Here is a 21,061-nt window from a genome sequence, read left to right on the forward strand (position 1 = left end):
ATGGAAAAAACTGATCTTTTGAGGCTGTTATGGACTGAACTGTGTCTCCTCCCAAAATTCATACCGGAAACCCTACCTTCCCAGTCCTCAGAATGTGACTGCATTTGGAAACAAGGCCTTTTTTAAAAGGCGACAAAGTTAAAATGAGGCCTTTAGGATGTGCCCTAATCTAACATGACTGGTGTCCTTCTAAGAAGAGGAAATTTAACACAGAGAAGCACACAGAGAGGAAAGATCGTGTGAAGGCAGCCATCTGCAGGCCGAAGAAAGGCCCCAGAAGAAATCAAACCTGCCCACACCTTCAGGTTTGATTTCTGGGACTTCCGGCCTCCAGAACGGTGGGGAAATAAATTTCCATTGTCAGAGGCAATCTCTGCTGTTTTGTGATGGCGGTCCTGGCGGGCTGACACAGGGCGGGCATCCTACAGCGTGAGGCGCTACTCGGCTCCGCCTTCTGCCACCAGGCGAGTGTCAGAAGGTAAACCTGCTCCTCAGTCGGTAGCTCCAAAGGTCTGTCCTACAAAATGCAGTTACGGTGTCCAAGACTAGCAAAGTTTCAGGTTGGAGGAGACGTCACTTAATGCCAAAGGAAATGGGTAGTAGAGAACCACTTCCTCCCGTGGGCTTACTCCCTAGGGAAGGTGGGAAGCACCCAGGCTTTGCAGCCAGACACTGTGCGCGTGAGGTCTGGCTCTGCACTTCCCGGCCGGGCTCATCTCAGCGGGGAGATTTGTCTCGTCTTCAGACCTTGGTTTCATCATCCCTAAACCAGGGACAGTACCAAGATGAAAGATTAAAGAAGGTGACCTATCCAATGACTGCCACACAACAGGCCACAGAGTGGAAAATGTCGGCTTCCTCCTCCCTCATCACACCCTACAATTTATTTAACTTCCAAAATGATCACTTTTTTCCAGACCGCCATTGCATCGTCCAGTAAACAGCTGTCGCTCCTACATGCCGACTGACCAGGTAGCCCAGAGACAGAGATGGGGAATATCTCCTAAGCCTCTTCGAGAGGTTATCTCAGAAAACATCTGCCTCCAGAACACATGAAAACTGCAATTCTGTCCACAAGAAGATCCTGAAGTATGACGGTGGCTTTTAACAATCCGCATTGTTACCCCATCTTACCTCCCACCCACCCCCAAAAAGAAAAGTTGAAAGATACTTCCCATTGCTTCTCACTCTACTTTACTTTAAAAATCCTCTTGGGAAGCAAAAAGCAGCTGTCTCTAATTCACACACAAAAAGTGTTAGGTACGATTTTAAGGTATCTTCCTTTTTATTCACGTATTCATTTATTTGTTTTTTTAAGTAGGCTCCACACCCAGTGTGGAGTCCGGTATGGGAACTCATGACCCTGAGATCAAGACCTAAGCTGAAATCAAGGCTCACACTGGGCTCGAACTCACAGCCCTGAGTCAAGAGCTGAGCTGAGATCAAGAGCTGGACACTTAACTGAGCCTCCCACGTCCCCTCAGTCTGGGTTTTAAAGCGTAGATCAAAAGCTTGCAAAAATGTGACACTGTCACCTAGATAATGACAACTTTAGTTCTTACTCTGAAAAGACATTTAAAAATTCGCTAAAAAGAGAAACAGAGAGGATGAAAATTACATAAAAATTCAAATATAAGGTTTATCCAAATAACAGCAGTAGCAAAAAACAAGTTTCTCGACAGACCTGTCATCTTGGCAGAGCAAGAACTCAGGCTCTAGATTCGGATGAAAATCCCAATTCTACCACCACTGTAAGCCACTATCCGACGAATCAACTCTGAGTAACCATTCCCTCACCTGTCGGCAGGAGTAGCACAGCCGGTCAGAGAGCTGCGCAATTAAGCACACTGCCTGGGCAGCTTTTCTTCATTATTACTTCCTGTCATAAAGAGCCATCGCCTTCTAATACGCTTATTGTATCTCCAACAGCAGCAGTAATGCCTGAGTATTAGAGTAACAGGAGTTAGAGCCACCTGACATGACATTTATTGACATGCCTTTTAAAAACAATGAAAAACTAATTGGTGGATGGAGGAAAGTGTAAAGGGAAAGAATAATAATTAAAAGGCAAAAATAGTCTGCTCTGAGTAAGTATACGAACTCATTAAAGATCTGAAGGTAGGTTACTTAGCCACATAGGAGCAAAAGCAAAAACAAACAAAAAAAAACAAAACCAAAACCCAAAAGTGTTCCAATTCAGGCAGCACTGAGATTGGAGGACCTCCCGCGCATCAGCGCTTTCCTCGACGTCCCCCATGGAGGCGCGCAGTAGCTCTCTGAGTCATTCCTCTCTACACCCATGTGGCATCTTAAGTGACCTACTCAAGGTCACAGGGCCAGAAGTTCCAAGGAATCTGTCCATGCTTCCAGCTTATTTCTCAAAAACTGAGAGAAAAATTAGTCCATCAACATTCATTATCTGTCCATCGCCTGCGCTCTCTGGTTGGATTATTCACATCTCACTGCCCTGCTTCTTCTCTGCTGTTCCTTTACGGATACTCTCTTCCCACCTCAACTTTCCTGTAATCACGAGCTCGGGCCGGCGCATAGCCATCCTTCGCCTCCCTCAGCCCCGTCAGCTTCTATGGTTGGAAATGGCTTTTTCTTAATCTTAAATCCATGTTCCCATTTAAAACAAACATGAAAACTTCACACACACACACACACACACACACACATACACACACACACACACCCTCCCAGAGATTCCGACATGCATGTCCCACCATCCAAATGCACCATCCTCTCCACATCCCCACCCCAAAGTTTTACTGTTCATGGTTTGAATTCCTAAAACAATTTTCCCAATACGAAGTTGCAATAATGCTGTATGAACTCCTTAGAAATCATGATATACCCCTGGAAAAACACCAGTTTAGAGAAAGAAACCACCAAATCCATTGAAAGCTAAGTGCTATAAGGAATAATGAGTAACAGAAGGACAAGGCCTTGCACAGAATCAACAAAAAGGCGATGTATTTGTCCAGAACTAAAAACGCCCGAATACTAAACAACCAACACAATTTTTAAGGGGATTATCCCTATAGTTGGGAAAAGCAATCCACTATACCACCCAACTGAAACATCTGTGAAACATCTAAAGCTGTTCTAGGAGGAGGAGGAGAAGCCTTCTTCTGTGCCTAAAGCAGACATCACTCTGGGATCACAGCTCCGTCCTGAGGAGCCCAGCTGCTCCCAAACTCAGGCACTCCAGTCGGCGACAAGTCAGAGTCGGCCCACAAAATGAATCCCCACTCCAATTACATATATGCCGATCATCACTCTGACCCAGTAACTTCCTCTAAGCAAAGAGGGTAGTTCCTTAGGCTGCCATATACCTGGTTTCCAGGCTCCATGGTCTATCTCCCAGTAACAAGCGCACCTCTCTGAAAGTCTCTTCAACTCTAGACAGACAAGAAAGAATGAAAACTTCAGGCCCTACCTAACTGAAGACCAGATCCTGAACTGGCTACATCCCTTCCAAGTACAGTAGTTGTTTGCCAGGCAGACAGCAACTAGCTGGTCTCTCTCCTTGACAGCTCTTTTAGTTGAACCTTGAATTATTAAAGCAAGACAGACAGGACTCAGAGGCTGGAAGCCAGTGTGTGGGATCTCCCTTCACTCCAATCTCACGTGGGGTATAAATTCCAAAAGACACTACTGTACAGGGGAACAACTCCGTCCCTTGAGAGTTCTGAGAAAGAGTTCTGAACACCAGCCAAAGAGGAGCGTCTGCTACGGGGACAGTATCTGCTATGGGGACAGTATCTGAAGAAGACCTAGCAGTAAAGAAGCAGCCTAAGAAACTCACAGTGCAGCGGGTCCAAGTTCAGAGTGTGAAGCCAACAGGAAAGTTAAACACTGCCCCGTATCTCCCAGCAGAAACAACAGAACCTTTAAAACCTGAAGATGAGGATAAAGAATCAAATCGAACTTCAGAGATGACACAGGAAAGCAGCCACAGAAAGTGCAACAAAAATCTGGGGCAAAACAGGAGATTAGCAGGAGGTTAGCAGGTGAGAGATTAGCCTGTAATCTCCACGTGGGAGATTAGCAGGTTAGAGATGTATATCTGGCAGCCACCCCACTCACTGAGGGAGAAAAAAACCAAGGCCTGTGGGTAGACCGAAGATAAGGGCAGAAAAATGAGAACTTGATTTGGAAGGTCCTGTAGGAGTTAGAGAAAAAGGGGTGGCTGTGTCTAAATAATTATATTATTCATTTTCATTAAAAGCCGCAGAAAATGTTTTAGCAGCTAACGCCTACAGGCACCCTTCTAAAATGTTTGACATGTTCACTCACTCAACAACCCTGTGCAGGTGCCTGGGTGGCTGTGGGCTATGCCTCAGGTCCTGATCTCAGGGTCCCAGGATCAAGGCCCAGCCTCAGGCTCCGTCCCAGCATCTGCCCCTCCCCCTGCTCATGCTTGCTCTCTCTCTCTCTCTCTCTCTCTCTCTCACTCTGTCTCTTAACTAAATAAATAAAATGTTTTTTAAAAAATAAAACAACCCTGGGGCGCCTGGGTGGCTCAGTGGGTTAAGCCTCTGCCTTCGGCTCAGGTCATGATCTCAGGGTCCTGGGATCGAGCCCGCATCGGGCTCTCTGCTTCTCAGGGAACCTGCTTCCTCCTCTCTCTGCCTGCCTCTCTGCCTACTTGTGATCTCTGTCTGTCAAATAAAATCTTTAAAAAAAAAATAAACAACCCTAAGGAAATAGATGTTATATTGTTATTCCCATTCTACAGATGAGGGAAATAAAGCACAAGAAGTCGGTGACTTCCTTAATGTCACAAACTGAGAAGCGGAGCTGACTTTGGAAGCAAATCTGAGCGAACCTGTATCCAGAGTGTCCTCCTCACCACTGGACTACAGGTCCTCGCCTCAGTAAGTCTCCTGTCTCCACTTAATTCAAACAAACCGATGAACTTCTCAGAGTCTGTTCCCTCCCCTGGAAAAAGGGGGTAACGCTGGCCCGCCCTCCCTTCCAAGGCAGTGGGGAGCATCTGATGAAAGAGAAGAAGGCAAAGCCCCCCACCGCTCCCTCGTGTGGTTAAGCTCCGGGTAAGGCTGAGCAGCTCTGGCTCCCCACCCGCTAACAGCTTTCTGTGCAGAATTTGGAAGCAGGAGTGCAGGGAGAACAGAGGTCAAAAAAGATACATTTTCAATGACATTTCAAGTGCTTTGGTTAGATAAAATTTCCATGACTCCACTAAAATATAATCAGATTTCTCTCTACCGCCCAGCAATTGGTTTCTTATCTTGAGCATAAACTGGAACATGATGCCTTCTGGACAGCCTTGGTGCGCGAAAGGACCTCTGAAACCCGGGGCTGTAAAACCTGGGCAGAGCGAAGGGACAACACGCACTAGCTGATGGACAGACAGAAATCTGCAGCGCAAAAGACAGCTGCCTTGTAGTTCTAACCAATACTAGTAATAAAGCAGTGGTTTATGGGGTTAGAGCGGTTTATGGGGGATTCTGCACCCAGCAAGGGGAACGACAAGGTCTGAGCCCGGACCCCCGACTCTGCGTGAGTAACCCAGACGCTGTCTCCGCGCGACTGCGGGGGACAAACGCGCGCGCGGGGCCGCTGACCTTCCGAGACGGTCCCCTCGCACCAGCTCGGCTCTCAACAGCTCTGCTGGGGGCCACCACCCGCCCGGGGTCTCGCTCCCTAAAGCCCTCTGCGGCGTCGGGGCGCCACATCCCCCGGGCACTCACCTCCAAAGTTTTCACCAAGATTTTCATGTAGATCTCGGAGATGCCCAGAGACACCCCGAAGGCCGAAGGCAGGAGGATGAGGCCGAGCACCAGCGTCAACCAGGTGGAAAGGATCTTGCCGACCAGCTCCGCGCCCTCCATGGCTGGGCGCGCCCTCTGGGAAGGGGTCCACAGAGGCGGTCCGAGCGCGACAGCTGTCCCTGTCCCCAGGCAGGCAGCTCCGGGAACAGCGGCGCGGAGCCGGGCTCCGGGGAGTCAGCGCCGCCGCCTCCCGGCGCTCACCTCTGCCGGGAGCGGGAAGGAAGGAGAAAACTTTGAGCACGACGGCAATTTCCTTCCTTCCCCTGCGGGCTCCTCCCGGCCGCGCCAGTTAACTCTCTCCGCGCCGAAGCCACCGCCGCGGGCGCAGACCTGGGCGCGCGGGCGGCCGACGGGAGCTGGGGCGAGCGCAGGGACACGGCGGCGCGGGCCCCACCCGGTGCCTAATTCCCTCTGGGCGGCGCCTGCGACGACTCCGCGGCTGAGTCACCCGGGCCCTCCCGGAGCGCGCGGCCCCGCACCACCGCACGCGCGCCGCGGGCGCAACTGGAGCCAGGCCGGGCCCTGGGAAGGGGCAGGCTGCGCCCCCGCGCCGGGCGCCCTACTTCTGCGCCGGGCCTCGCCCCGCCTCCCCCGCCACCCCCGCCACCCAACCCGGAGCCTCCCGGCCGGTCCGCGCACGCCCCCGCCGCCCCCCGCCGCCCCCCGCCGCCCCCGCTCGCCCGGCCAGGGGCCTTTGGGGAGCAGAGCGTTGGGCAGCACGTTAGCATTTCCTCACCCCCGGGATGACGCGTCCGGGGCGCTGGAGGAGGTCGCGGCTGTAAAACGAGCTCCCGCGGGCGGGGGAAGGCGCCGGGCGCGGCGGGGCCGCCGTTGGGCCGCGTCCGGTCCCCCGCGCACCCGCCCCCGGAGCAGCGGCGCGGCCCCGTCTCCCGCTCGTCGGCGGCGGGGGAGGCTCTCCCCGCGGCCGCCCTCTCCCCGGCGCGGGCGCCCTTGGGCCGAGGCTGCGCTCTCCGCCGGGGAAGCGCGGGCGCTGCGGCCACCCCAGCGCGGGACGCCCGGCGCCGACCCCGCGGCCTCGCCCGCCCGCAGGACACGGGGAAGGCCGAACCCTCCGTGGCTTCCGCGCCCTGAGCCTGTCGGAGACGGAGCGTCGGGCTGCCCGAGAGGGGCCGGAATCTCACGCACACAGGCCTCCTTCGGGTGTCGTTGCAAGCTGGAAACACTGGGAGGGCGAGCGAACTGCACGAGCCAGCGTCGATAGCAAACGCTTCCAAGAAACCTGCCCTGCCCGGGGTGTGGAGGAAATGGGGCGCGGAAAGGAGGAGAGGAGCCCCAGGCGAAGAAAGTCAGAGCGAGTCCTGCGCGCCTCCGGCCGGGTGCGCACGGCCAAGAAAGAAAACAATTACGACTTGGTCCTAGGAACCAGGTGGTGGGGACAGGGCGCGGGGGTGTCCGTCGTTAAGCGTCTGCCTTGGCCTCAGGTCATGATCCCAGGGTCCTGGGATCCAGCCCCGCCTCGGGCTCCCTGCTCAGCCGGGAGCCTGCCTCCCCCCGCCCCCACTCCCCCTGCCTGTGCTCCCTCTCGCGCTGTGTCTCTCTGTCAAATAAATAAATAAAATCTGTTAATTTTTTTAAAAGAACCAAGTTATGAATGAAGAAGTTTCAGGGTTTGGGTTTCTCTGTATGACCTTCCAGTTTACAAAAAGAAGGAAGACACAATTGCCAAAATCTGTCCCAAGTCCTTGCTGAAAACAAACACCTATTTAGCATAAAACCTTAAAGATTATAATGACTCGTTTAACATTTATACTTGAAGCAAAATTCTTAACTCTCCTTATATTTCCTCAAAGGAAGGTGACTGAGGAATGCTGAATGACTGGGCCAGAGTTTACCCAGCAAACACCCAGGGCCCGCAACTCGGCCTAAGGGTGACTTTTTCTAGCCAGCCCAACACAGGTGCTGCCCACAATCCTTAGTCATTTCTGTTGCTCATAACCAAACTCCATGAACTGGTTTCGGTTGTTGTTTTTGGTTTTTTCACGGTTGTGGAAGAACCATTGTCCCACAACAGAATGGTAGAATGGGAGTAACCTGGAATGTGTGGTTTTAGCTTGACTGCAGACAAAAGCTCTAAGCTCAGGCTGCTAGTCTTTCTGTGCTTCAGCTTTCTCATCAGTAAAATGGACTCATTTTCAGGTCCGATGCAACTGTGAGTTTGAAACTACTTTCTTTAACAACAAAGCTCTCCGCGGAGATCAGAAAGCGAGTGTGTGCAAGCGCGAAAGCTCTCCATGTTCTTGCCTAAAACACAGCAGAGCCAAGACAGACTCGCCCTTGCAAGTGATGAGGGAGAGGGAGGAAAGGGGAGAGAGGGGGGTGGTCCCAGAGCTCCCCGCAGCACTCACCTCACCTCCCCCCTCTCCTGCAGCCCTTGAGGCGCTTTCGATGAAACCCAGTTTCCTTTCCTGCAGTTGGGACTCTCTGCACTCACTCCTAGGGCCACCTTGTTACCAATGACCACAGACTTGATGACTTAAAACAAGAAAACTTGATTTTCTTGCAGGGCCAAGCTCCTCCCAAAGGACTGGGAGCAGTGGGGATGACACTCTTTCCTTGCTTCCTCTCCCTTCAGGAGGCTCCCAGCGTTCGCCGGCTGGTGGCAGCGCCAGGCCACTCAGGGTCTCGGTCTTGCAGTCTTCTCTTCGCCTCTCTGCTCTTCTCCGATAAAGACATTGTCATCCTAGACTCAGGACCCACCCTCACCCGGGGCGATCTCATCTCGAGATCCTTCACTTAATTACACTCAATCTGCAACGACCTTTATTCTGAATAAGGTCACATTCACAGGTTGGGACTTGGGCAGGTCTTTTGGAAGGCTACGGCTCAATCCACTAAATCCACTACACTAATCATCTCCGAAAACTGAGATGATAAGACCCACTTGGAGAGGTTGTTATTGGGATCTGAGATTATATTTTAAAAATTCAGCTGATGGTAAAATGCTCAATCATAAGGTTGTTCAGAACAATCCTGGTTTTCACCTTTTGTCCTGGCACATATTTTAATAATGCTTCCTATCACTCTCAAAAACATCCTGGTTTGAATGGAAATCACATGATTCCCTTCTGCTTACATAGTTTCTAAGATCCTTCCCACTCCTAAAATATTGGATTCTTTGAAAAAATTACTGTCAAGTTCTGTGTGTGACACCTTGTCAACACCTGAGACCAAATGAAGTTGTATTACTGAAGGAAAGGGATTAGCATTTGTTCACACTTTCTCAACTTCAATGTGGGTAGAAATCCCTGGGGCTCTGGTTAAAATGCAAGTACTTAGCAGGGTCCAGGTAAGTCGCTAGAAGTCAGCACAAAAAGAATTGATTCCCAAGAGCTGGCAGCCGTTTCCAGGACTCACTTTGTGATTTTGCATCATCTTCATACCCCTGCTTTGATAGCAGTCGTGGGGAATGTGAACAGAGGACTTAGGTTAACAAACTTTGGGCAAATGTCAATACTCCTGTGACTAGATATCTCCAGCAAATAAGATGCCATACTTGAAACTAAATGATGAATATTGATCTGACTTGAGAGGTAGGGTAGAACTCAGAAACCTGGGCTGAAGCAGATTGCTGAAGCTTTTTTTTTTAAGATTTTATTTATTTGACAGACAGAGATCACAAGTAGGCAGAGAGGCAGGCAGAGAGAGAGGAGGAAGCAGGCTTCCTGCTGAGCAGAGAGCCCGATGCAGGACTCGATCCCAGGACCCTGGGATCATGACCTGAGCCGAAGGCAGAGGCTTTAACCCACTGAGCCACCCAGGCGCCCCTGAAGCATTTTATTAAACAGACAAGTTTTGCGGTTCTTATCTCCAGTCTTGGTATGAGACCTCTCTTTTCTCTGATTTCACACCTTTCTTGGGTCTTCATCATATCCTGCCTTGATTCCCGTGTTTGCTTTACCGTTCCACTGTAAACTGCTCACTCTGTCCACTGCTCATTCATTCATCTGTATCTCCCTGACCATTATCCACTCCTCCACTGGCACAGAATCTTACTCCATGCCCCACTGTTGTTCAAAGCCAGCAGTGTGACCCTAATGGTGACTAAGTAAAGTCCAAACATCTAGGGCTAGTTCTTAAAGCACTCCAATTTTAACTCCCATCACCTTCCAACAAAACCTTTCTCACCTTCTTTTGGTTTCTGCTGGGTTTCTTCTTCTCTGGGTTTTTGATAACACCATAGTTCCCCTTGCCCATGCCCTCCCCAACATCCCCTCTAACACCCACCCCATGGACCTGTGCTAAACCTCCATCTTTTTTTTTTATTGTGTGTGCATGTGTTCATTATTTATGCACCACACCCAGTGCTCCATTCAATACGTGCCCTCCTGAATACCCACCACCAGGCTCACCCAACCCCCCCACCCTCCTCCCCTCCAAAACCCTCAGTTAGTTCCTCAGAGTCCACAGTCTCTCATGATTTGTCTCCCCCTCAATTTCCCCCAAATCCCTTCTCCTCCCCATCTCCCAGTGTCCTCCATATTATTCCTTATGCTCCACAATAAGCGAAACCATATGGTAGTTGACTCTCTGCTTGACTTATTTCACTCAGCATAATCTCCTCCAGTCCCGTCCATGTTGATACAAAAGTTGGGTATTCATCCTTTCTGATGGAGGTATAATACTCCACAGTGTATATGGACCACATCTTCCTTATCCGTTCGTCTGTTGAAGGGCATCTTGGTTCTTTCCAGTTTGGCAACTGTGGCCATTGCTGCAATAAACATTGGGGTACAGATGGCTCTTCTTTTCAATACATCTGTATCTTTGGGGCAAATACCCAGTAGTGCAATTGCAGGGTCATAGGGAAGCTCTAGTTTTAATTTCTTAAGGAATCTCCCCTCTGTTTTCTAAAGTGGCTGCACCAACTTGCATTCCCACCAACAGTGTAAGAAGGTTTCCCTTTCTCCACATCCTCTCCAACACACGTTGTTTCCTGTCTTGCTAATTTTGGCCATTCTAACTGGTGTAAGGTGGTAGCTCAATGTGGTTTTGATCTGGATTTCCCTGGTGGCTAATGATGATGAACATTTTTTCATATGTCTGTTAGCCATTTGCATGTCTTCTTTGAAGAAGCGTCTGTTCATGTCTTCTGCCCATTTTTTGATGTGATTATCTGTTTTGTGTGTGATGAGTTTAAGGAGTTCTTTACAGATCTTGGATATCAGCCCTTTGTAGTGTCATTTGAGAATATCTTCTCCCATTCCGTGGGTTGCCTCTTTATTTTGTTGACTATTTCCTTCGCTGTGCAGAAACTTCTGATCTTGATGAAGTCTCAAAAGTTCATTTTTGCTTTTGTTTCCTTTGCCTTTGGAGATGTATCTTTTTTTTTTTTTTAAAGATTTTTTATTTATTTGACAGAGAGAGATCACAAGCAGGCAGAGAGGCAGGCAGAGAGAGAGGGAAGCAGGCTCCCGCTGAGCGGAGAGCCCGATGCGGGGCTCGATCCCAGGACCCTGGGATCATGACCTGAGCCGAAGGCAGCGGCTTAACCCACTGAGCCACCCAGGCACCCCTGGAGATGTATCTTGAAAGAAGTTGTTGTGGCTGATATTGAAACAGTTACTGCCTATGTTCTCCTCCAGGACTTTGATAGATTCCTGCCTCACATTGAGGTCTTTTATCCATTTCGAGTTTATCTTTGTGTATGTAAACCTCCGTCATTCGCCTGACCTCCATAAACTATTTTTATTGATTAATCAGAATGACATTTTGGGTTTCTAGGAATTAGTGTCAATTCCAAAAGAGCCTCCAATATTCCCTGAAAGTCGATTATTTCTCTTTCCTCAATGCACAGTCACCTTGATAAATGGCCCAGGTCTTTCGGTGGAAGACCAGGAGGTGTATTAACAGTATAACACTGTCCGCAGTCTTCCAAGGGACCCAGCCTCCCCTTCTCTCAAGTGGTTCTGGGTCTGTAAACTGGCTCAAGTTTGGGAATTAACTGACTAAGACTATCTGTTTTGTGATTCAAAGTAAACTTCTGTTGACTAAACCTAGAAGTCCTCCACTTATATAGGATACAAGTGAGAATTTTGTACACAACCTGTCTATTTCTTTTGCTCAACCGGTCAACACCAGAGGTTTCATGGATTCAGACTATGACTACTCTGACTCTGCTGTCCATTACAGTCATCCTACTCACCTTGTCTGTGGCCGTTCAATGCAGCCACTTGGCCCCTGTCTTCCTAGAGTCCCATCACATTTAAGGACCCCAGTTCAATGGTAGCAGTTCCCACTGTAAACTCTGACACAGAGAAAAGCAACCACAGAGCTTTTTAAGGATGTTGGAGCTCCCTTTCACAAATTTATTTGTCACCGTTGAAGGAAGAGGTATGTCTTTGGATTTGTGCCTTTCAAGGCAGGTGCCTTGGGGAGCCCATTCCAGGATCTTCTGGCAAAGGAGGGCTAAGTTCTTCAGGTGGAGCTAGAAAGCTGCTTCCAATGGCAAACATGACTCAGACTTTAAGGGTTCCATGTTCCCTAGCTCTGCCAAGATTGGTCCTGATATCCTCTTGTCAGTCTTCAGGATCCTGTTTCTTCCCAATCAATGCATCACATTTTATGTTATAATTCAGTCACTCAGAGGGTGAGACTCGAGGCCTGCTTTTCAGAAATACTGGCTCATGGCTCCAGAAGACCAGAGTTCTTTCAGGGCCCACACAGAAGCTTATTTACTTGGGGGGGTGACCCAAAAATCTAAAACCGCGAGCTCACCCTTTTCTTTCCCTACTATTAGAGTGCAGTTAGGAACAGTCCATCTCATTATACTCCTTAGTTTAACCCAAATATTCTAAAATAGCAAATATGTGGTTACCCAGAAACTTGCCTTCTATTAACATTGATTGGGAATATCCAATGGCCATAGTTTGCACGTCTCTTACTGCATCATGCTATGGACTATCAGTGCCTCCCTGCACCCTGAAAACGGAGCCCTCGGTGCACTTAAATCCAATCAGATTAAAAAGACAACTCCAGAAAACTCGTCCTTTAGATTCTGAATGAGTTTGTATGGGAATGAAAGGCAGTATGGGAATATATGCAATGATATTGCAATAGCCTTGTATGTTGACAGATGATAGTTATACTTGTGGTGAATAGAGCATAATGTATAAACTTGTCGAATTACTATGTTGTACATCCGAAACTAATAAAACATTGTGTGTCAACTCTACTCAAATTTAAAAAAAAAATGAAATACCATCAATCACTCATGTGTGAGAATGAGGGCAAAAAAGGAAAAGTAACATCTAACTATAAAAATAAATAAATAAATAAAAATAGTAAAAATAAAGTATTATTATAAGAATAGTTGTGACTTTGTGTACACCTGAAAGGGTCTCAGGGACCTCCAGGAGTCCCTGGCTATATTTTGAAAACCAATGACCTAAATAGAAGTATTTTTCCAACAAAAATCATGGTGCATGAAGGCACATTATTTATGATAGAGTTGGCTAATACTTCATGCCTATGCCTCATTCTAACTTTTCTGAATTAAATTGTATGACTAAAAAATGAAAAAAAGCAAAAAAGAAATAGTGGCCATTCCACACAGGTAACATTTTGAGATGAGAAACATAAATCTTTTCCTTCTCAAGGTGTCAGTTCCTGGAGGGAGGGGGTCTCTCAAAGTGTGAATATTTTCCTTGCCAGGTATGATTCTTGCTTTAAAAACTAGAGTGTATATTTTCAAACTGCTTAGCCCTAAAGCCGAACATTGCTTCCTCTGTGCTCAGGCCAAGGAGCAATGAACCTGCTCCGATTCTGGAAGGACACTGACATTGGAAGAGGTAGTCTCTCCGTTTCCATGATGGAGGGCTCCTAAGGAGCTCTTCAAGGGTGATTTTGACACGTTCAACTCTCTCTTTATGGATAGGCTAAGAAACTAACTCTGGGATCTAGAAGGTGACCCCACAGGGGGCCTGGGTGGCACAGCTGGCTGAGAGTCAGAATCTGGGTTTCTACTCAGGTGGTTCTTGGGGTCATGAGATCGAGGTGGGACTCCACGCTCAGCCTGCAGTCTGCTTGGGCTTCTCTCTCCCTCTGTCCCTGTGGCTCATGCTCTCTCTTTGTCTCTCAAAATAAATAAATAAATCTTTAAAAAAATAGAATGTGACCCCACAGATTCTAATCTGCAGTGTGATTGGGAACCACTATCATAGGACCTGATAGCTGAACCTATGCTACCTCGTCTCCAAATGTGGGAGTCAGAACTAGTAGTTACACGTCTTCATGCCATAGCAAACGGTTAGGATATAGTAATATAGTCAATGCACATTTGCTGAACTGAACAGAATGTCCCAAAAGAGCAAGAATGCAGCTTTCAGGAATATGTCCACAGGGACAAGGAAAGCCTCTGACAAGAAAGCCCAAGCTCCCCTTTCCCCAGTCCATTTATTCACTGATTTTATGTAAATCAGCTATCAGAAACTAAAGGGCCTTTATGAAGACCCATCCAACATTTTTTAAGAAATTTGAATTGATTGCCTACATATTAAAATTTTCATACTAAAATTAGAATTTCCAGGGGCGCCTGGGTGGCTCAGTGGGTTAAGCCGCTGCCTTCCGCTCGGGTCATGATCTCGGGGTCCTGGGATCGAGTCCCGCATCGGGCTCTCTGCTCTCTGCTTGGCAGGGAGCCTGCTTCCCTCTCTCTTTCTCCCTGCCTGCCTCTCTGCCTGCTTGTGATCTCTCTCTCTCTCGCTGTCAAATAAATAAATAAAATTTTTTTAAAAGATTTTATTTATTTATTTGTCAGAGAGAGAGATCACAAGCAGGCAGAGAGGCAGGCAGAGGCAGAGGGAGAAGCAGGCTCCCTGCCGAACAAGGAGCCCGATATGGGACTCGATCCCAGGACGCTAGGATCATGACCTGAGCCGAAGGCAGCTGCTTAACCCACTGAGCCCCCCAGGCGTCCCAATAAATAAAATTAAAAAAAAAATAAAATAAAATAGAATTTCCAGACTCTCTTATAATCAGGCAACACTGAGCTTGCTTCCTCTAGGACAGAACCTCTTCAACTTCATCCCTCTCACAGCCTTTCACCATCGTCAGGGCACTGATGAATCTCTTACAGTAGGATAGAAATATGAGGGAAATGACCTACACTTTGTACGTAGGTCCTTGTCAAAATTTTTCTTCACCTCAGCCTACTTCTTCATTTTCATCACCTGCCCTGCCTCTCCCAGTAGGTGTTTGCATTTAAATCTCAGCCTGCCCAGTTAGGCAGAATTTCCTCCACAGGGAATTTTATTATGCCACTACCACCAAAGCTTTAGGATTTCAGTATTCCCAAGAGCTGGATATTATGAAGAAATGAGTTTCTTTTTCTTTTCTTTCTTCCTGTTTTTGTTTTTGTTTTTTTTTTTTTTTTTGGTCAGAGACCAGAGACCTTCATTCAAGATTAGAGGGGTCTGATGGCCCCGTGTCCTGTGTCCCTAGGACAATACTACAACAGAAGCCAGAAGACCCCACTACAGAGTTGGTATCTCTGGGGAAGGGGAGAGGTGATGACAACGGAGAATAAAACTGGGGAAATAACAAAAATGTTGACCAGTTTCCAGTAAGAAACCGTCGGCTTAGGGAAGGTCTTCTTCCTCAGACAGCTATCATCACTTTACCCCGGTAATACCCACTTTTACATTTACATAATTTACCAATATTCCCAAAACCTTTTTCCAATTTTGGAAGAATCATTACATTATTACAATAACCAGCAAAACTTCTTAAGAGATTTTAAAAGTTGACTTCACATTCAAAATTCCTGGACAATAGCAACATTTTGTTCAGATGCTAATACTCTATGTAGCCTTCTGAACTGACCTGGGAGTGGGTAAAGTCCTCGACCCTCTGACGGAAGGACACACATGCACTCACATAGTTGCTCGTACATAGGTCTTGGGGCTTTGATGGTTCCAGGAATGATTTTATGATTTATCATTCTCTGATATAATCAGTCATGCACTGAAATTCCTTCAGGGTTGGAAAACTTGTCATAGAGATTGATTTTCTGACTTTCGTCCTTAAAATATTCACATTTCAGGGAAAATAAAAAAACTTTGAAAGATAAAAAACTTTGAAAAACAAAATGCAACTCTACACTATTTATTTGGACAAGTGGTAATAGTTGGAAACTGGTATTTTAAATATTTTAGATGCATGCCTTCCTTTTACTCAGTCAGAGTAAAAGTAAGTAGATTAATAGTGAAGGAGAGCGGTCAGATTTATCCAAGGATTAGTCTTGGAGTTTTTCATTCCACAAGTTCATAAGTTAAAAACGTTTTCAAATCGTGAGTTCCCCTTAATTAATGGATTACTGCCTCCACCCTATAATACATAGTGTTAAAGTTCACTCTGCATCTTGAGCAGAGAGCAACTAGCTGACAACAACAATTAAAAGAAAACAGATTGCTGACTAATTAGTAGCTTCCGTGGTGTACTCTGGCCTCTGTTAAAAAGAAAATCTCTTCAACCATCATGATGAGTGTTACAAGGCACCACCGTTTCTCAGAATGCTTCACCCGTCACTCGTTGTCTCCTCCTCGTGCCTCCCCACTGAAGTGGGAGGAGAAACACGGCCCTCATCAAGCCAGAGTTTAAAAGAGACAGTGATGCCGAGCACATTCCAATGTGACTTCCATGCTTCAGTTATTTCCACCATTCTTTTTGCTATTCTAACGAACGAGAACTTTATTATCTTACTTACTTTAAATCCACCAGGTATTATTCTCACTAGAAAATAACTAACAGTATTTTGGGCAGGACCTCATCATAAATGCAAAGAAAACTGGTTAACCCGGGGCGCCTGGGTGGCTCAGTGGGTTAAGCCTCTGCCTTTGGCTCAGGTCATGATCCCAGCGGCCTAGGATCGAGCCCCGCATTGGGCTCTCTGCTTAGCAGGGAGCCTGCTTCCTCCTCTCTCTCTGCCTGCCTCTTTGCCTGTGATCTCTGTCTGTCAAATAAATAAATAAAATCTTTTTTTTTTTTTAAGATTTTATTTATTTATTTGACAGAGAGAGATCATAAGTAGGCAGAGAGGCAGACAGAGAGAGTGAGAGGGAAGCAGGATCCCCGCTGAGCAGAGAGCCCGATGTGGGACTCGATCCCAGGACCCTGAGATCATGACCTGAGCCGAAGGCAGCAGCTTAAACCACTGAGCCACCCAGGCGCCCCAATAAATAAAATCTTTTTAAAAAAACTGGTTAACCCAACCTCGTCCATGAACAAACAATCAGGTGAAGGCAATCATCTCAGTGCTTCTCAAAACGGAGTTCCCGGAACCACAAGAAACACAACAGAATCGTGGAGGATCCATAAGTCCTCTATGAAGAAGTAGTGACCATTTACTCTTTAACTCAGCATTTCTTAAATTAGAGCATACCAACAGAGATCTCAGAGATCTGAGAATTCTCTGGGTTGAGCATCCCAGGAAGATGTTGATAGGGTTCTGAGTCTGGTGAACTTAAATCTGAAGGAAATGTTCTTGGGAACCAGGAAAATCCCAACCTATGACAGTGTCATTAAAGACCTTAAAAACTAAATGGTTCACCTATACTATACGTGTTGAATGAATTAAGGAAAACATCAGCTTGCCCACTGTTGACTAAGGTCTCAACCTCAAACTTTCCTATTGACCTGCATTTACAAAAGTGTGTCGGGGCATAATCTTTGCAACTCCTGTCTGGAAAATACCGTGACCCAGTCTCCCCAGCACTCCTAAAGCCAAATGCAAATGAGATTCTGCAAGACTGCCTGGAATGAGCTACCCTGATGAGGCAAGTTCTTCTTATAAATTTCCAATGAGGTTAGAGAGAATGAGACAGAACACCAAAATGCAAACCCCCCTCTCCCTTGGTGTGATAATTTCCATTTGAGATAGCTAAAATGGCCCTTGGTTTCAAGATCTAAAATTTGGCTTTAGATCAAGCTTTTGTGGCCAGTTCATAACATCCAATTCACAGGAGACTGAGCTATGAATCAGAAAGCCTAGTGCCATATATATGGGGCTGTGTATATTTCTCTAGTAGCCAGAACATCTTCAAAATATAGTACTTCCTCCTTCGCTGTGTAAAAGGGTTGAAAGGCCAAATTCAGAATCAAAAGAAATGAGAGCAAGACAGCTGTACGGTGTTGAGGATTCTTTCATCCATGGCCAAGTGAGACCTGGAGCGGCATTGCCGCTGTGTGGCTAAAAGACGAGTTGCCACCTTCCAGCGCCTCTTTTGGCCATGTTATGTGATAACCACTCAAATCAGCCTGTCTGGTTTCTCCCTTTTTCCTTATTCTACTTGGACTCTCAGCTTCCTACCTCAAATAAGTTTCTCGACACCTCAAATAGGTTTCTCAAATAAGTTTCTCAATACGTTTCTCAAATAAGTCATGGTTCTTTTCCTGTTAGTCATTTTTGTCACTTATCTGGGAAATTTATGCTGGTCACTTTCATGGGTGTTCCTCACATCTCTTGTTCAACACATTTACCAGGTTTTCCTGATTTTTTTTTTTTTTTGCCGCAAATGATTCATTATGCATAGTTTCATGCATCCTCTTAAATTTTTTTTGTTTTTTTTTTAAAGATTTTATTTATTTATTTATTTGACAGAGAGAGATCACAAGTAGATAGAGAGGCAGGCAGAGAGAGAGAGAGGGAAGCAGGCTCCCTGCTGAGCAGAGAGCCCGATGCGGGACTCGATCCCAGGACCCTGAGATCATGACCCGAGCCGAAGGCAGCGGCTTAACCCACTGAGCCACCCAGGCGCCCCTTAAATCATTTTTTGAAAAAAGTGAGGATAGGAGCATCTGGATGGCTCAGTCAGTTAGTGTCCAACTCTTGAATTAGGTTCAGGTCATGATCTCAGGGTTGTGAGATCAAACCCCATGTTGGGTTCTGTTTTGGGATCTGCACTGAGTGTGAAGCCTGCTTAAGATTCTCTCTCTCCCTCTCCTTCTGCCCCCTCTGTCTGTCTGTCTGTCTGTCTCTCTCTCTCCCTCCCTCTCAAAAAAAAAAAAAATAGAGACAAGTTAGAATAAGTAATTTCTTCAAAAACAAAAAGTGATGAGCAACAGATGTATGAGTTATATACATTTATATAAATATACATGAAATAAATGTATACATTATTTTCGTTCTGAAAGGATATGCTTATCTCCAAATTCTAGCAATCCAGGGATATCTTGTTCCATTCTCTCTGTACTGACCTTTTTAGTAACTTCTACTGAAAAAGCCATTCATTCACTAAGCAAATATGGAGGCCAAACTATTTACAAGCCAGATATCATGATAAATCCTGGAGGTTTGAAAATGAGTAGAATGGTCCATGGCATGTGAAGAAATTGACTAAGAAGGTGCATAAATACAGCATAACCTAGGATGAAACCACTTTTGCCCCTTCTAATCCACTTTCCACTACGCCATTGGAGCAGTCATTTTGAAGAAAGCATCAGCATGTTTTAGCTTATTTGGTCTTACAGCCTTATGTTAGATATCAACTATCCAGCATGGATTTGGTTGCACCAAATGCAGTCCCATTCCTCATTTCTGTCTCTCCTAGTAGAAGATACAGACTCTGGGTCCTTGGCACTGATGCAAAAGCTCCTGCAAGCAATTCTTAAATAAACCCACATCTGCCTCCCCAAGGGCAAGCCTCCTTTGCTGTTGTATAAGCTATTTGTATAAATGAAGTCAAGAAACCTTTCCCACCATGGAAGCAACTGACTCCCCGTGGAGTGATGGATTCCAGGGAAACTTGATAAAGGAAACCTCCCTAAACTGGAGTCAGGAGGCCAGAAGGGGCAGCTCTCACACCGTGACACTCGGCATCAGTCACACCAAGAATCGTCAACTAATTACACACCTCAGCAGAAGAACGGTTGACAGGAAAAAAATCATAGTCGTAGGTCCCAACAGGAAAAAATATACACCACATCTCCCACATCAGAAATCAACTTCCGCAGCCGCTCAGCCAGATGAGAAACCATCATGCTGAACTCTTGCTTTTCTCCAGTGGACTTTCATTCAGAACAAACCCTCCATATATCTTCTTTCAAGACTGGGCCTTACATCCTTACAAGAGAACCCAGAAAGCCAGCTGTCACAGGGTTTCTGTGAGAAGGAGCCTTCATCAAACACTGACTCCACCAGCACCATGCTCTTGGACTTTCCAACCTCCAGAACTGAGAAAAAGAAATGTTTACTGTGAATAAGCCATCTAGTTTATGGCTGCTTTTGTTAGAGCAGCCCAAAGACACTAAGACAGAAATACAAGAAAGTAAAGTTTGGTAGAGAAAGCATGGTCGGTGGGGAGTGCAGAAAAGACAGTGGAAGATTAAGTGGGTTAGATTTATTTACAGCAAAGCAGTCAGCTATTTTAGGAAATATGTGAGCAAGAGAGAGCGCACAAGCTTCAGGGGAGAGGCAGAGGGAGAAGCAGACTCCCCACTGAGTAGGGAACCCATGGGGGTTCTCTATCCCAGGACCCTGAGATCATGACCTGAGCTGAAGGCAGAGGCTTAACTGACAGAGCCACCCAGGCGCCCCTGGTTCTTAATTTTTGATGGCTGGGCATAGTAAATATTTCTTGGATTTTTTTTTTCTTTCCTTAATAAGATTCTAAATTCTTGGAGAATAGGAATCCCGCTTTGTATTTTCCTCATGTTCATGAATTCACAACTATTGAATATCTACTTTAAGTAGATAACTAGAATTCATATAGGAATTCGGCAGTGACAGAATATAAAATCAATGCACTGAACTCAGTTGCATTCCTATACACTAACAATGAGACAGAAGAAAGGAGTTGATCCCATTTACAATTGCACCCAAAACCATAAGATACCGAGTGGGTAGGTATCTTATCTTATCTTAGATTAACCGAAGAGGCAAAGGATCTGTACTCAGAAAACTGCAGAACACTCCTGAAAGAAATTGAGGAAGACAGAAAGAAATGGAGAAAAGTTCCATGCTCTTGAATTAGAAGAACAAATATTGCTACAATGTCTATGCTACCTAGAACAATCTACATATTCAATGCAATTCTTATCAAGATATTATCAGCTTTTTTCACAGAGCTGGAACAAACAATCCTAAAATTTATATGGAATCAGAAAAGACCCCGAATAGCCACAGGGATATTGAAAAAGAAAAACAAACTTGGTGGCATCACAGGTCTGGACTTCAAACTCATTAAAAGCTGTAATCATCAAGACAGTACCGTACTGGCACAAACACAGACACATGGGGCGCCTGG

The 21,061-nt window shown here is 46.4% G+C and overlaps 1 protein-coding gene across 1 annotated transcript in view; it reads right to left on the bottom strand.

Moving 5' to 3' along the window:
- GPAT3 (glycerol-3-phosphate acyltransferase 3) overlaps nucleotides 1–5,879 on the bottom strand; it is a 59,440-nt gene extending 53,561 nt beyond the window's left edge. The window contains exon 1 of the mRNA XM_045994991.1: nucleotides 5,721–5,879. Within this exon, the coding sequence (XP_045850947.1) occupies nucleotides 5,721–5,861 (141 nt within the window). The 5' untranslated portion in view covers nucleotides 5,862–5,879. The remainder of the gene's footprint in view (nucleotides 1–5,720) is intronic.
- Between the last annotated feature and the right edge of the window lie 15,182 nt (nucleotides 5,880–21,061).

Source organism: Meles meles, chromosome 2, assembly GCF_922984935.1.
Source record: "Meles meles chromosome 2, mMelMel3.1 paternal haplotype, whole genome shotgun sequence".
In the NCBI taxonomy this organism is placed as follows: Eukaryota; Metazoa; Chordata; class Mammalia; order Carnivora; family Mustelidae; genus Meles; species Meles meles.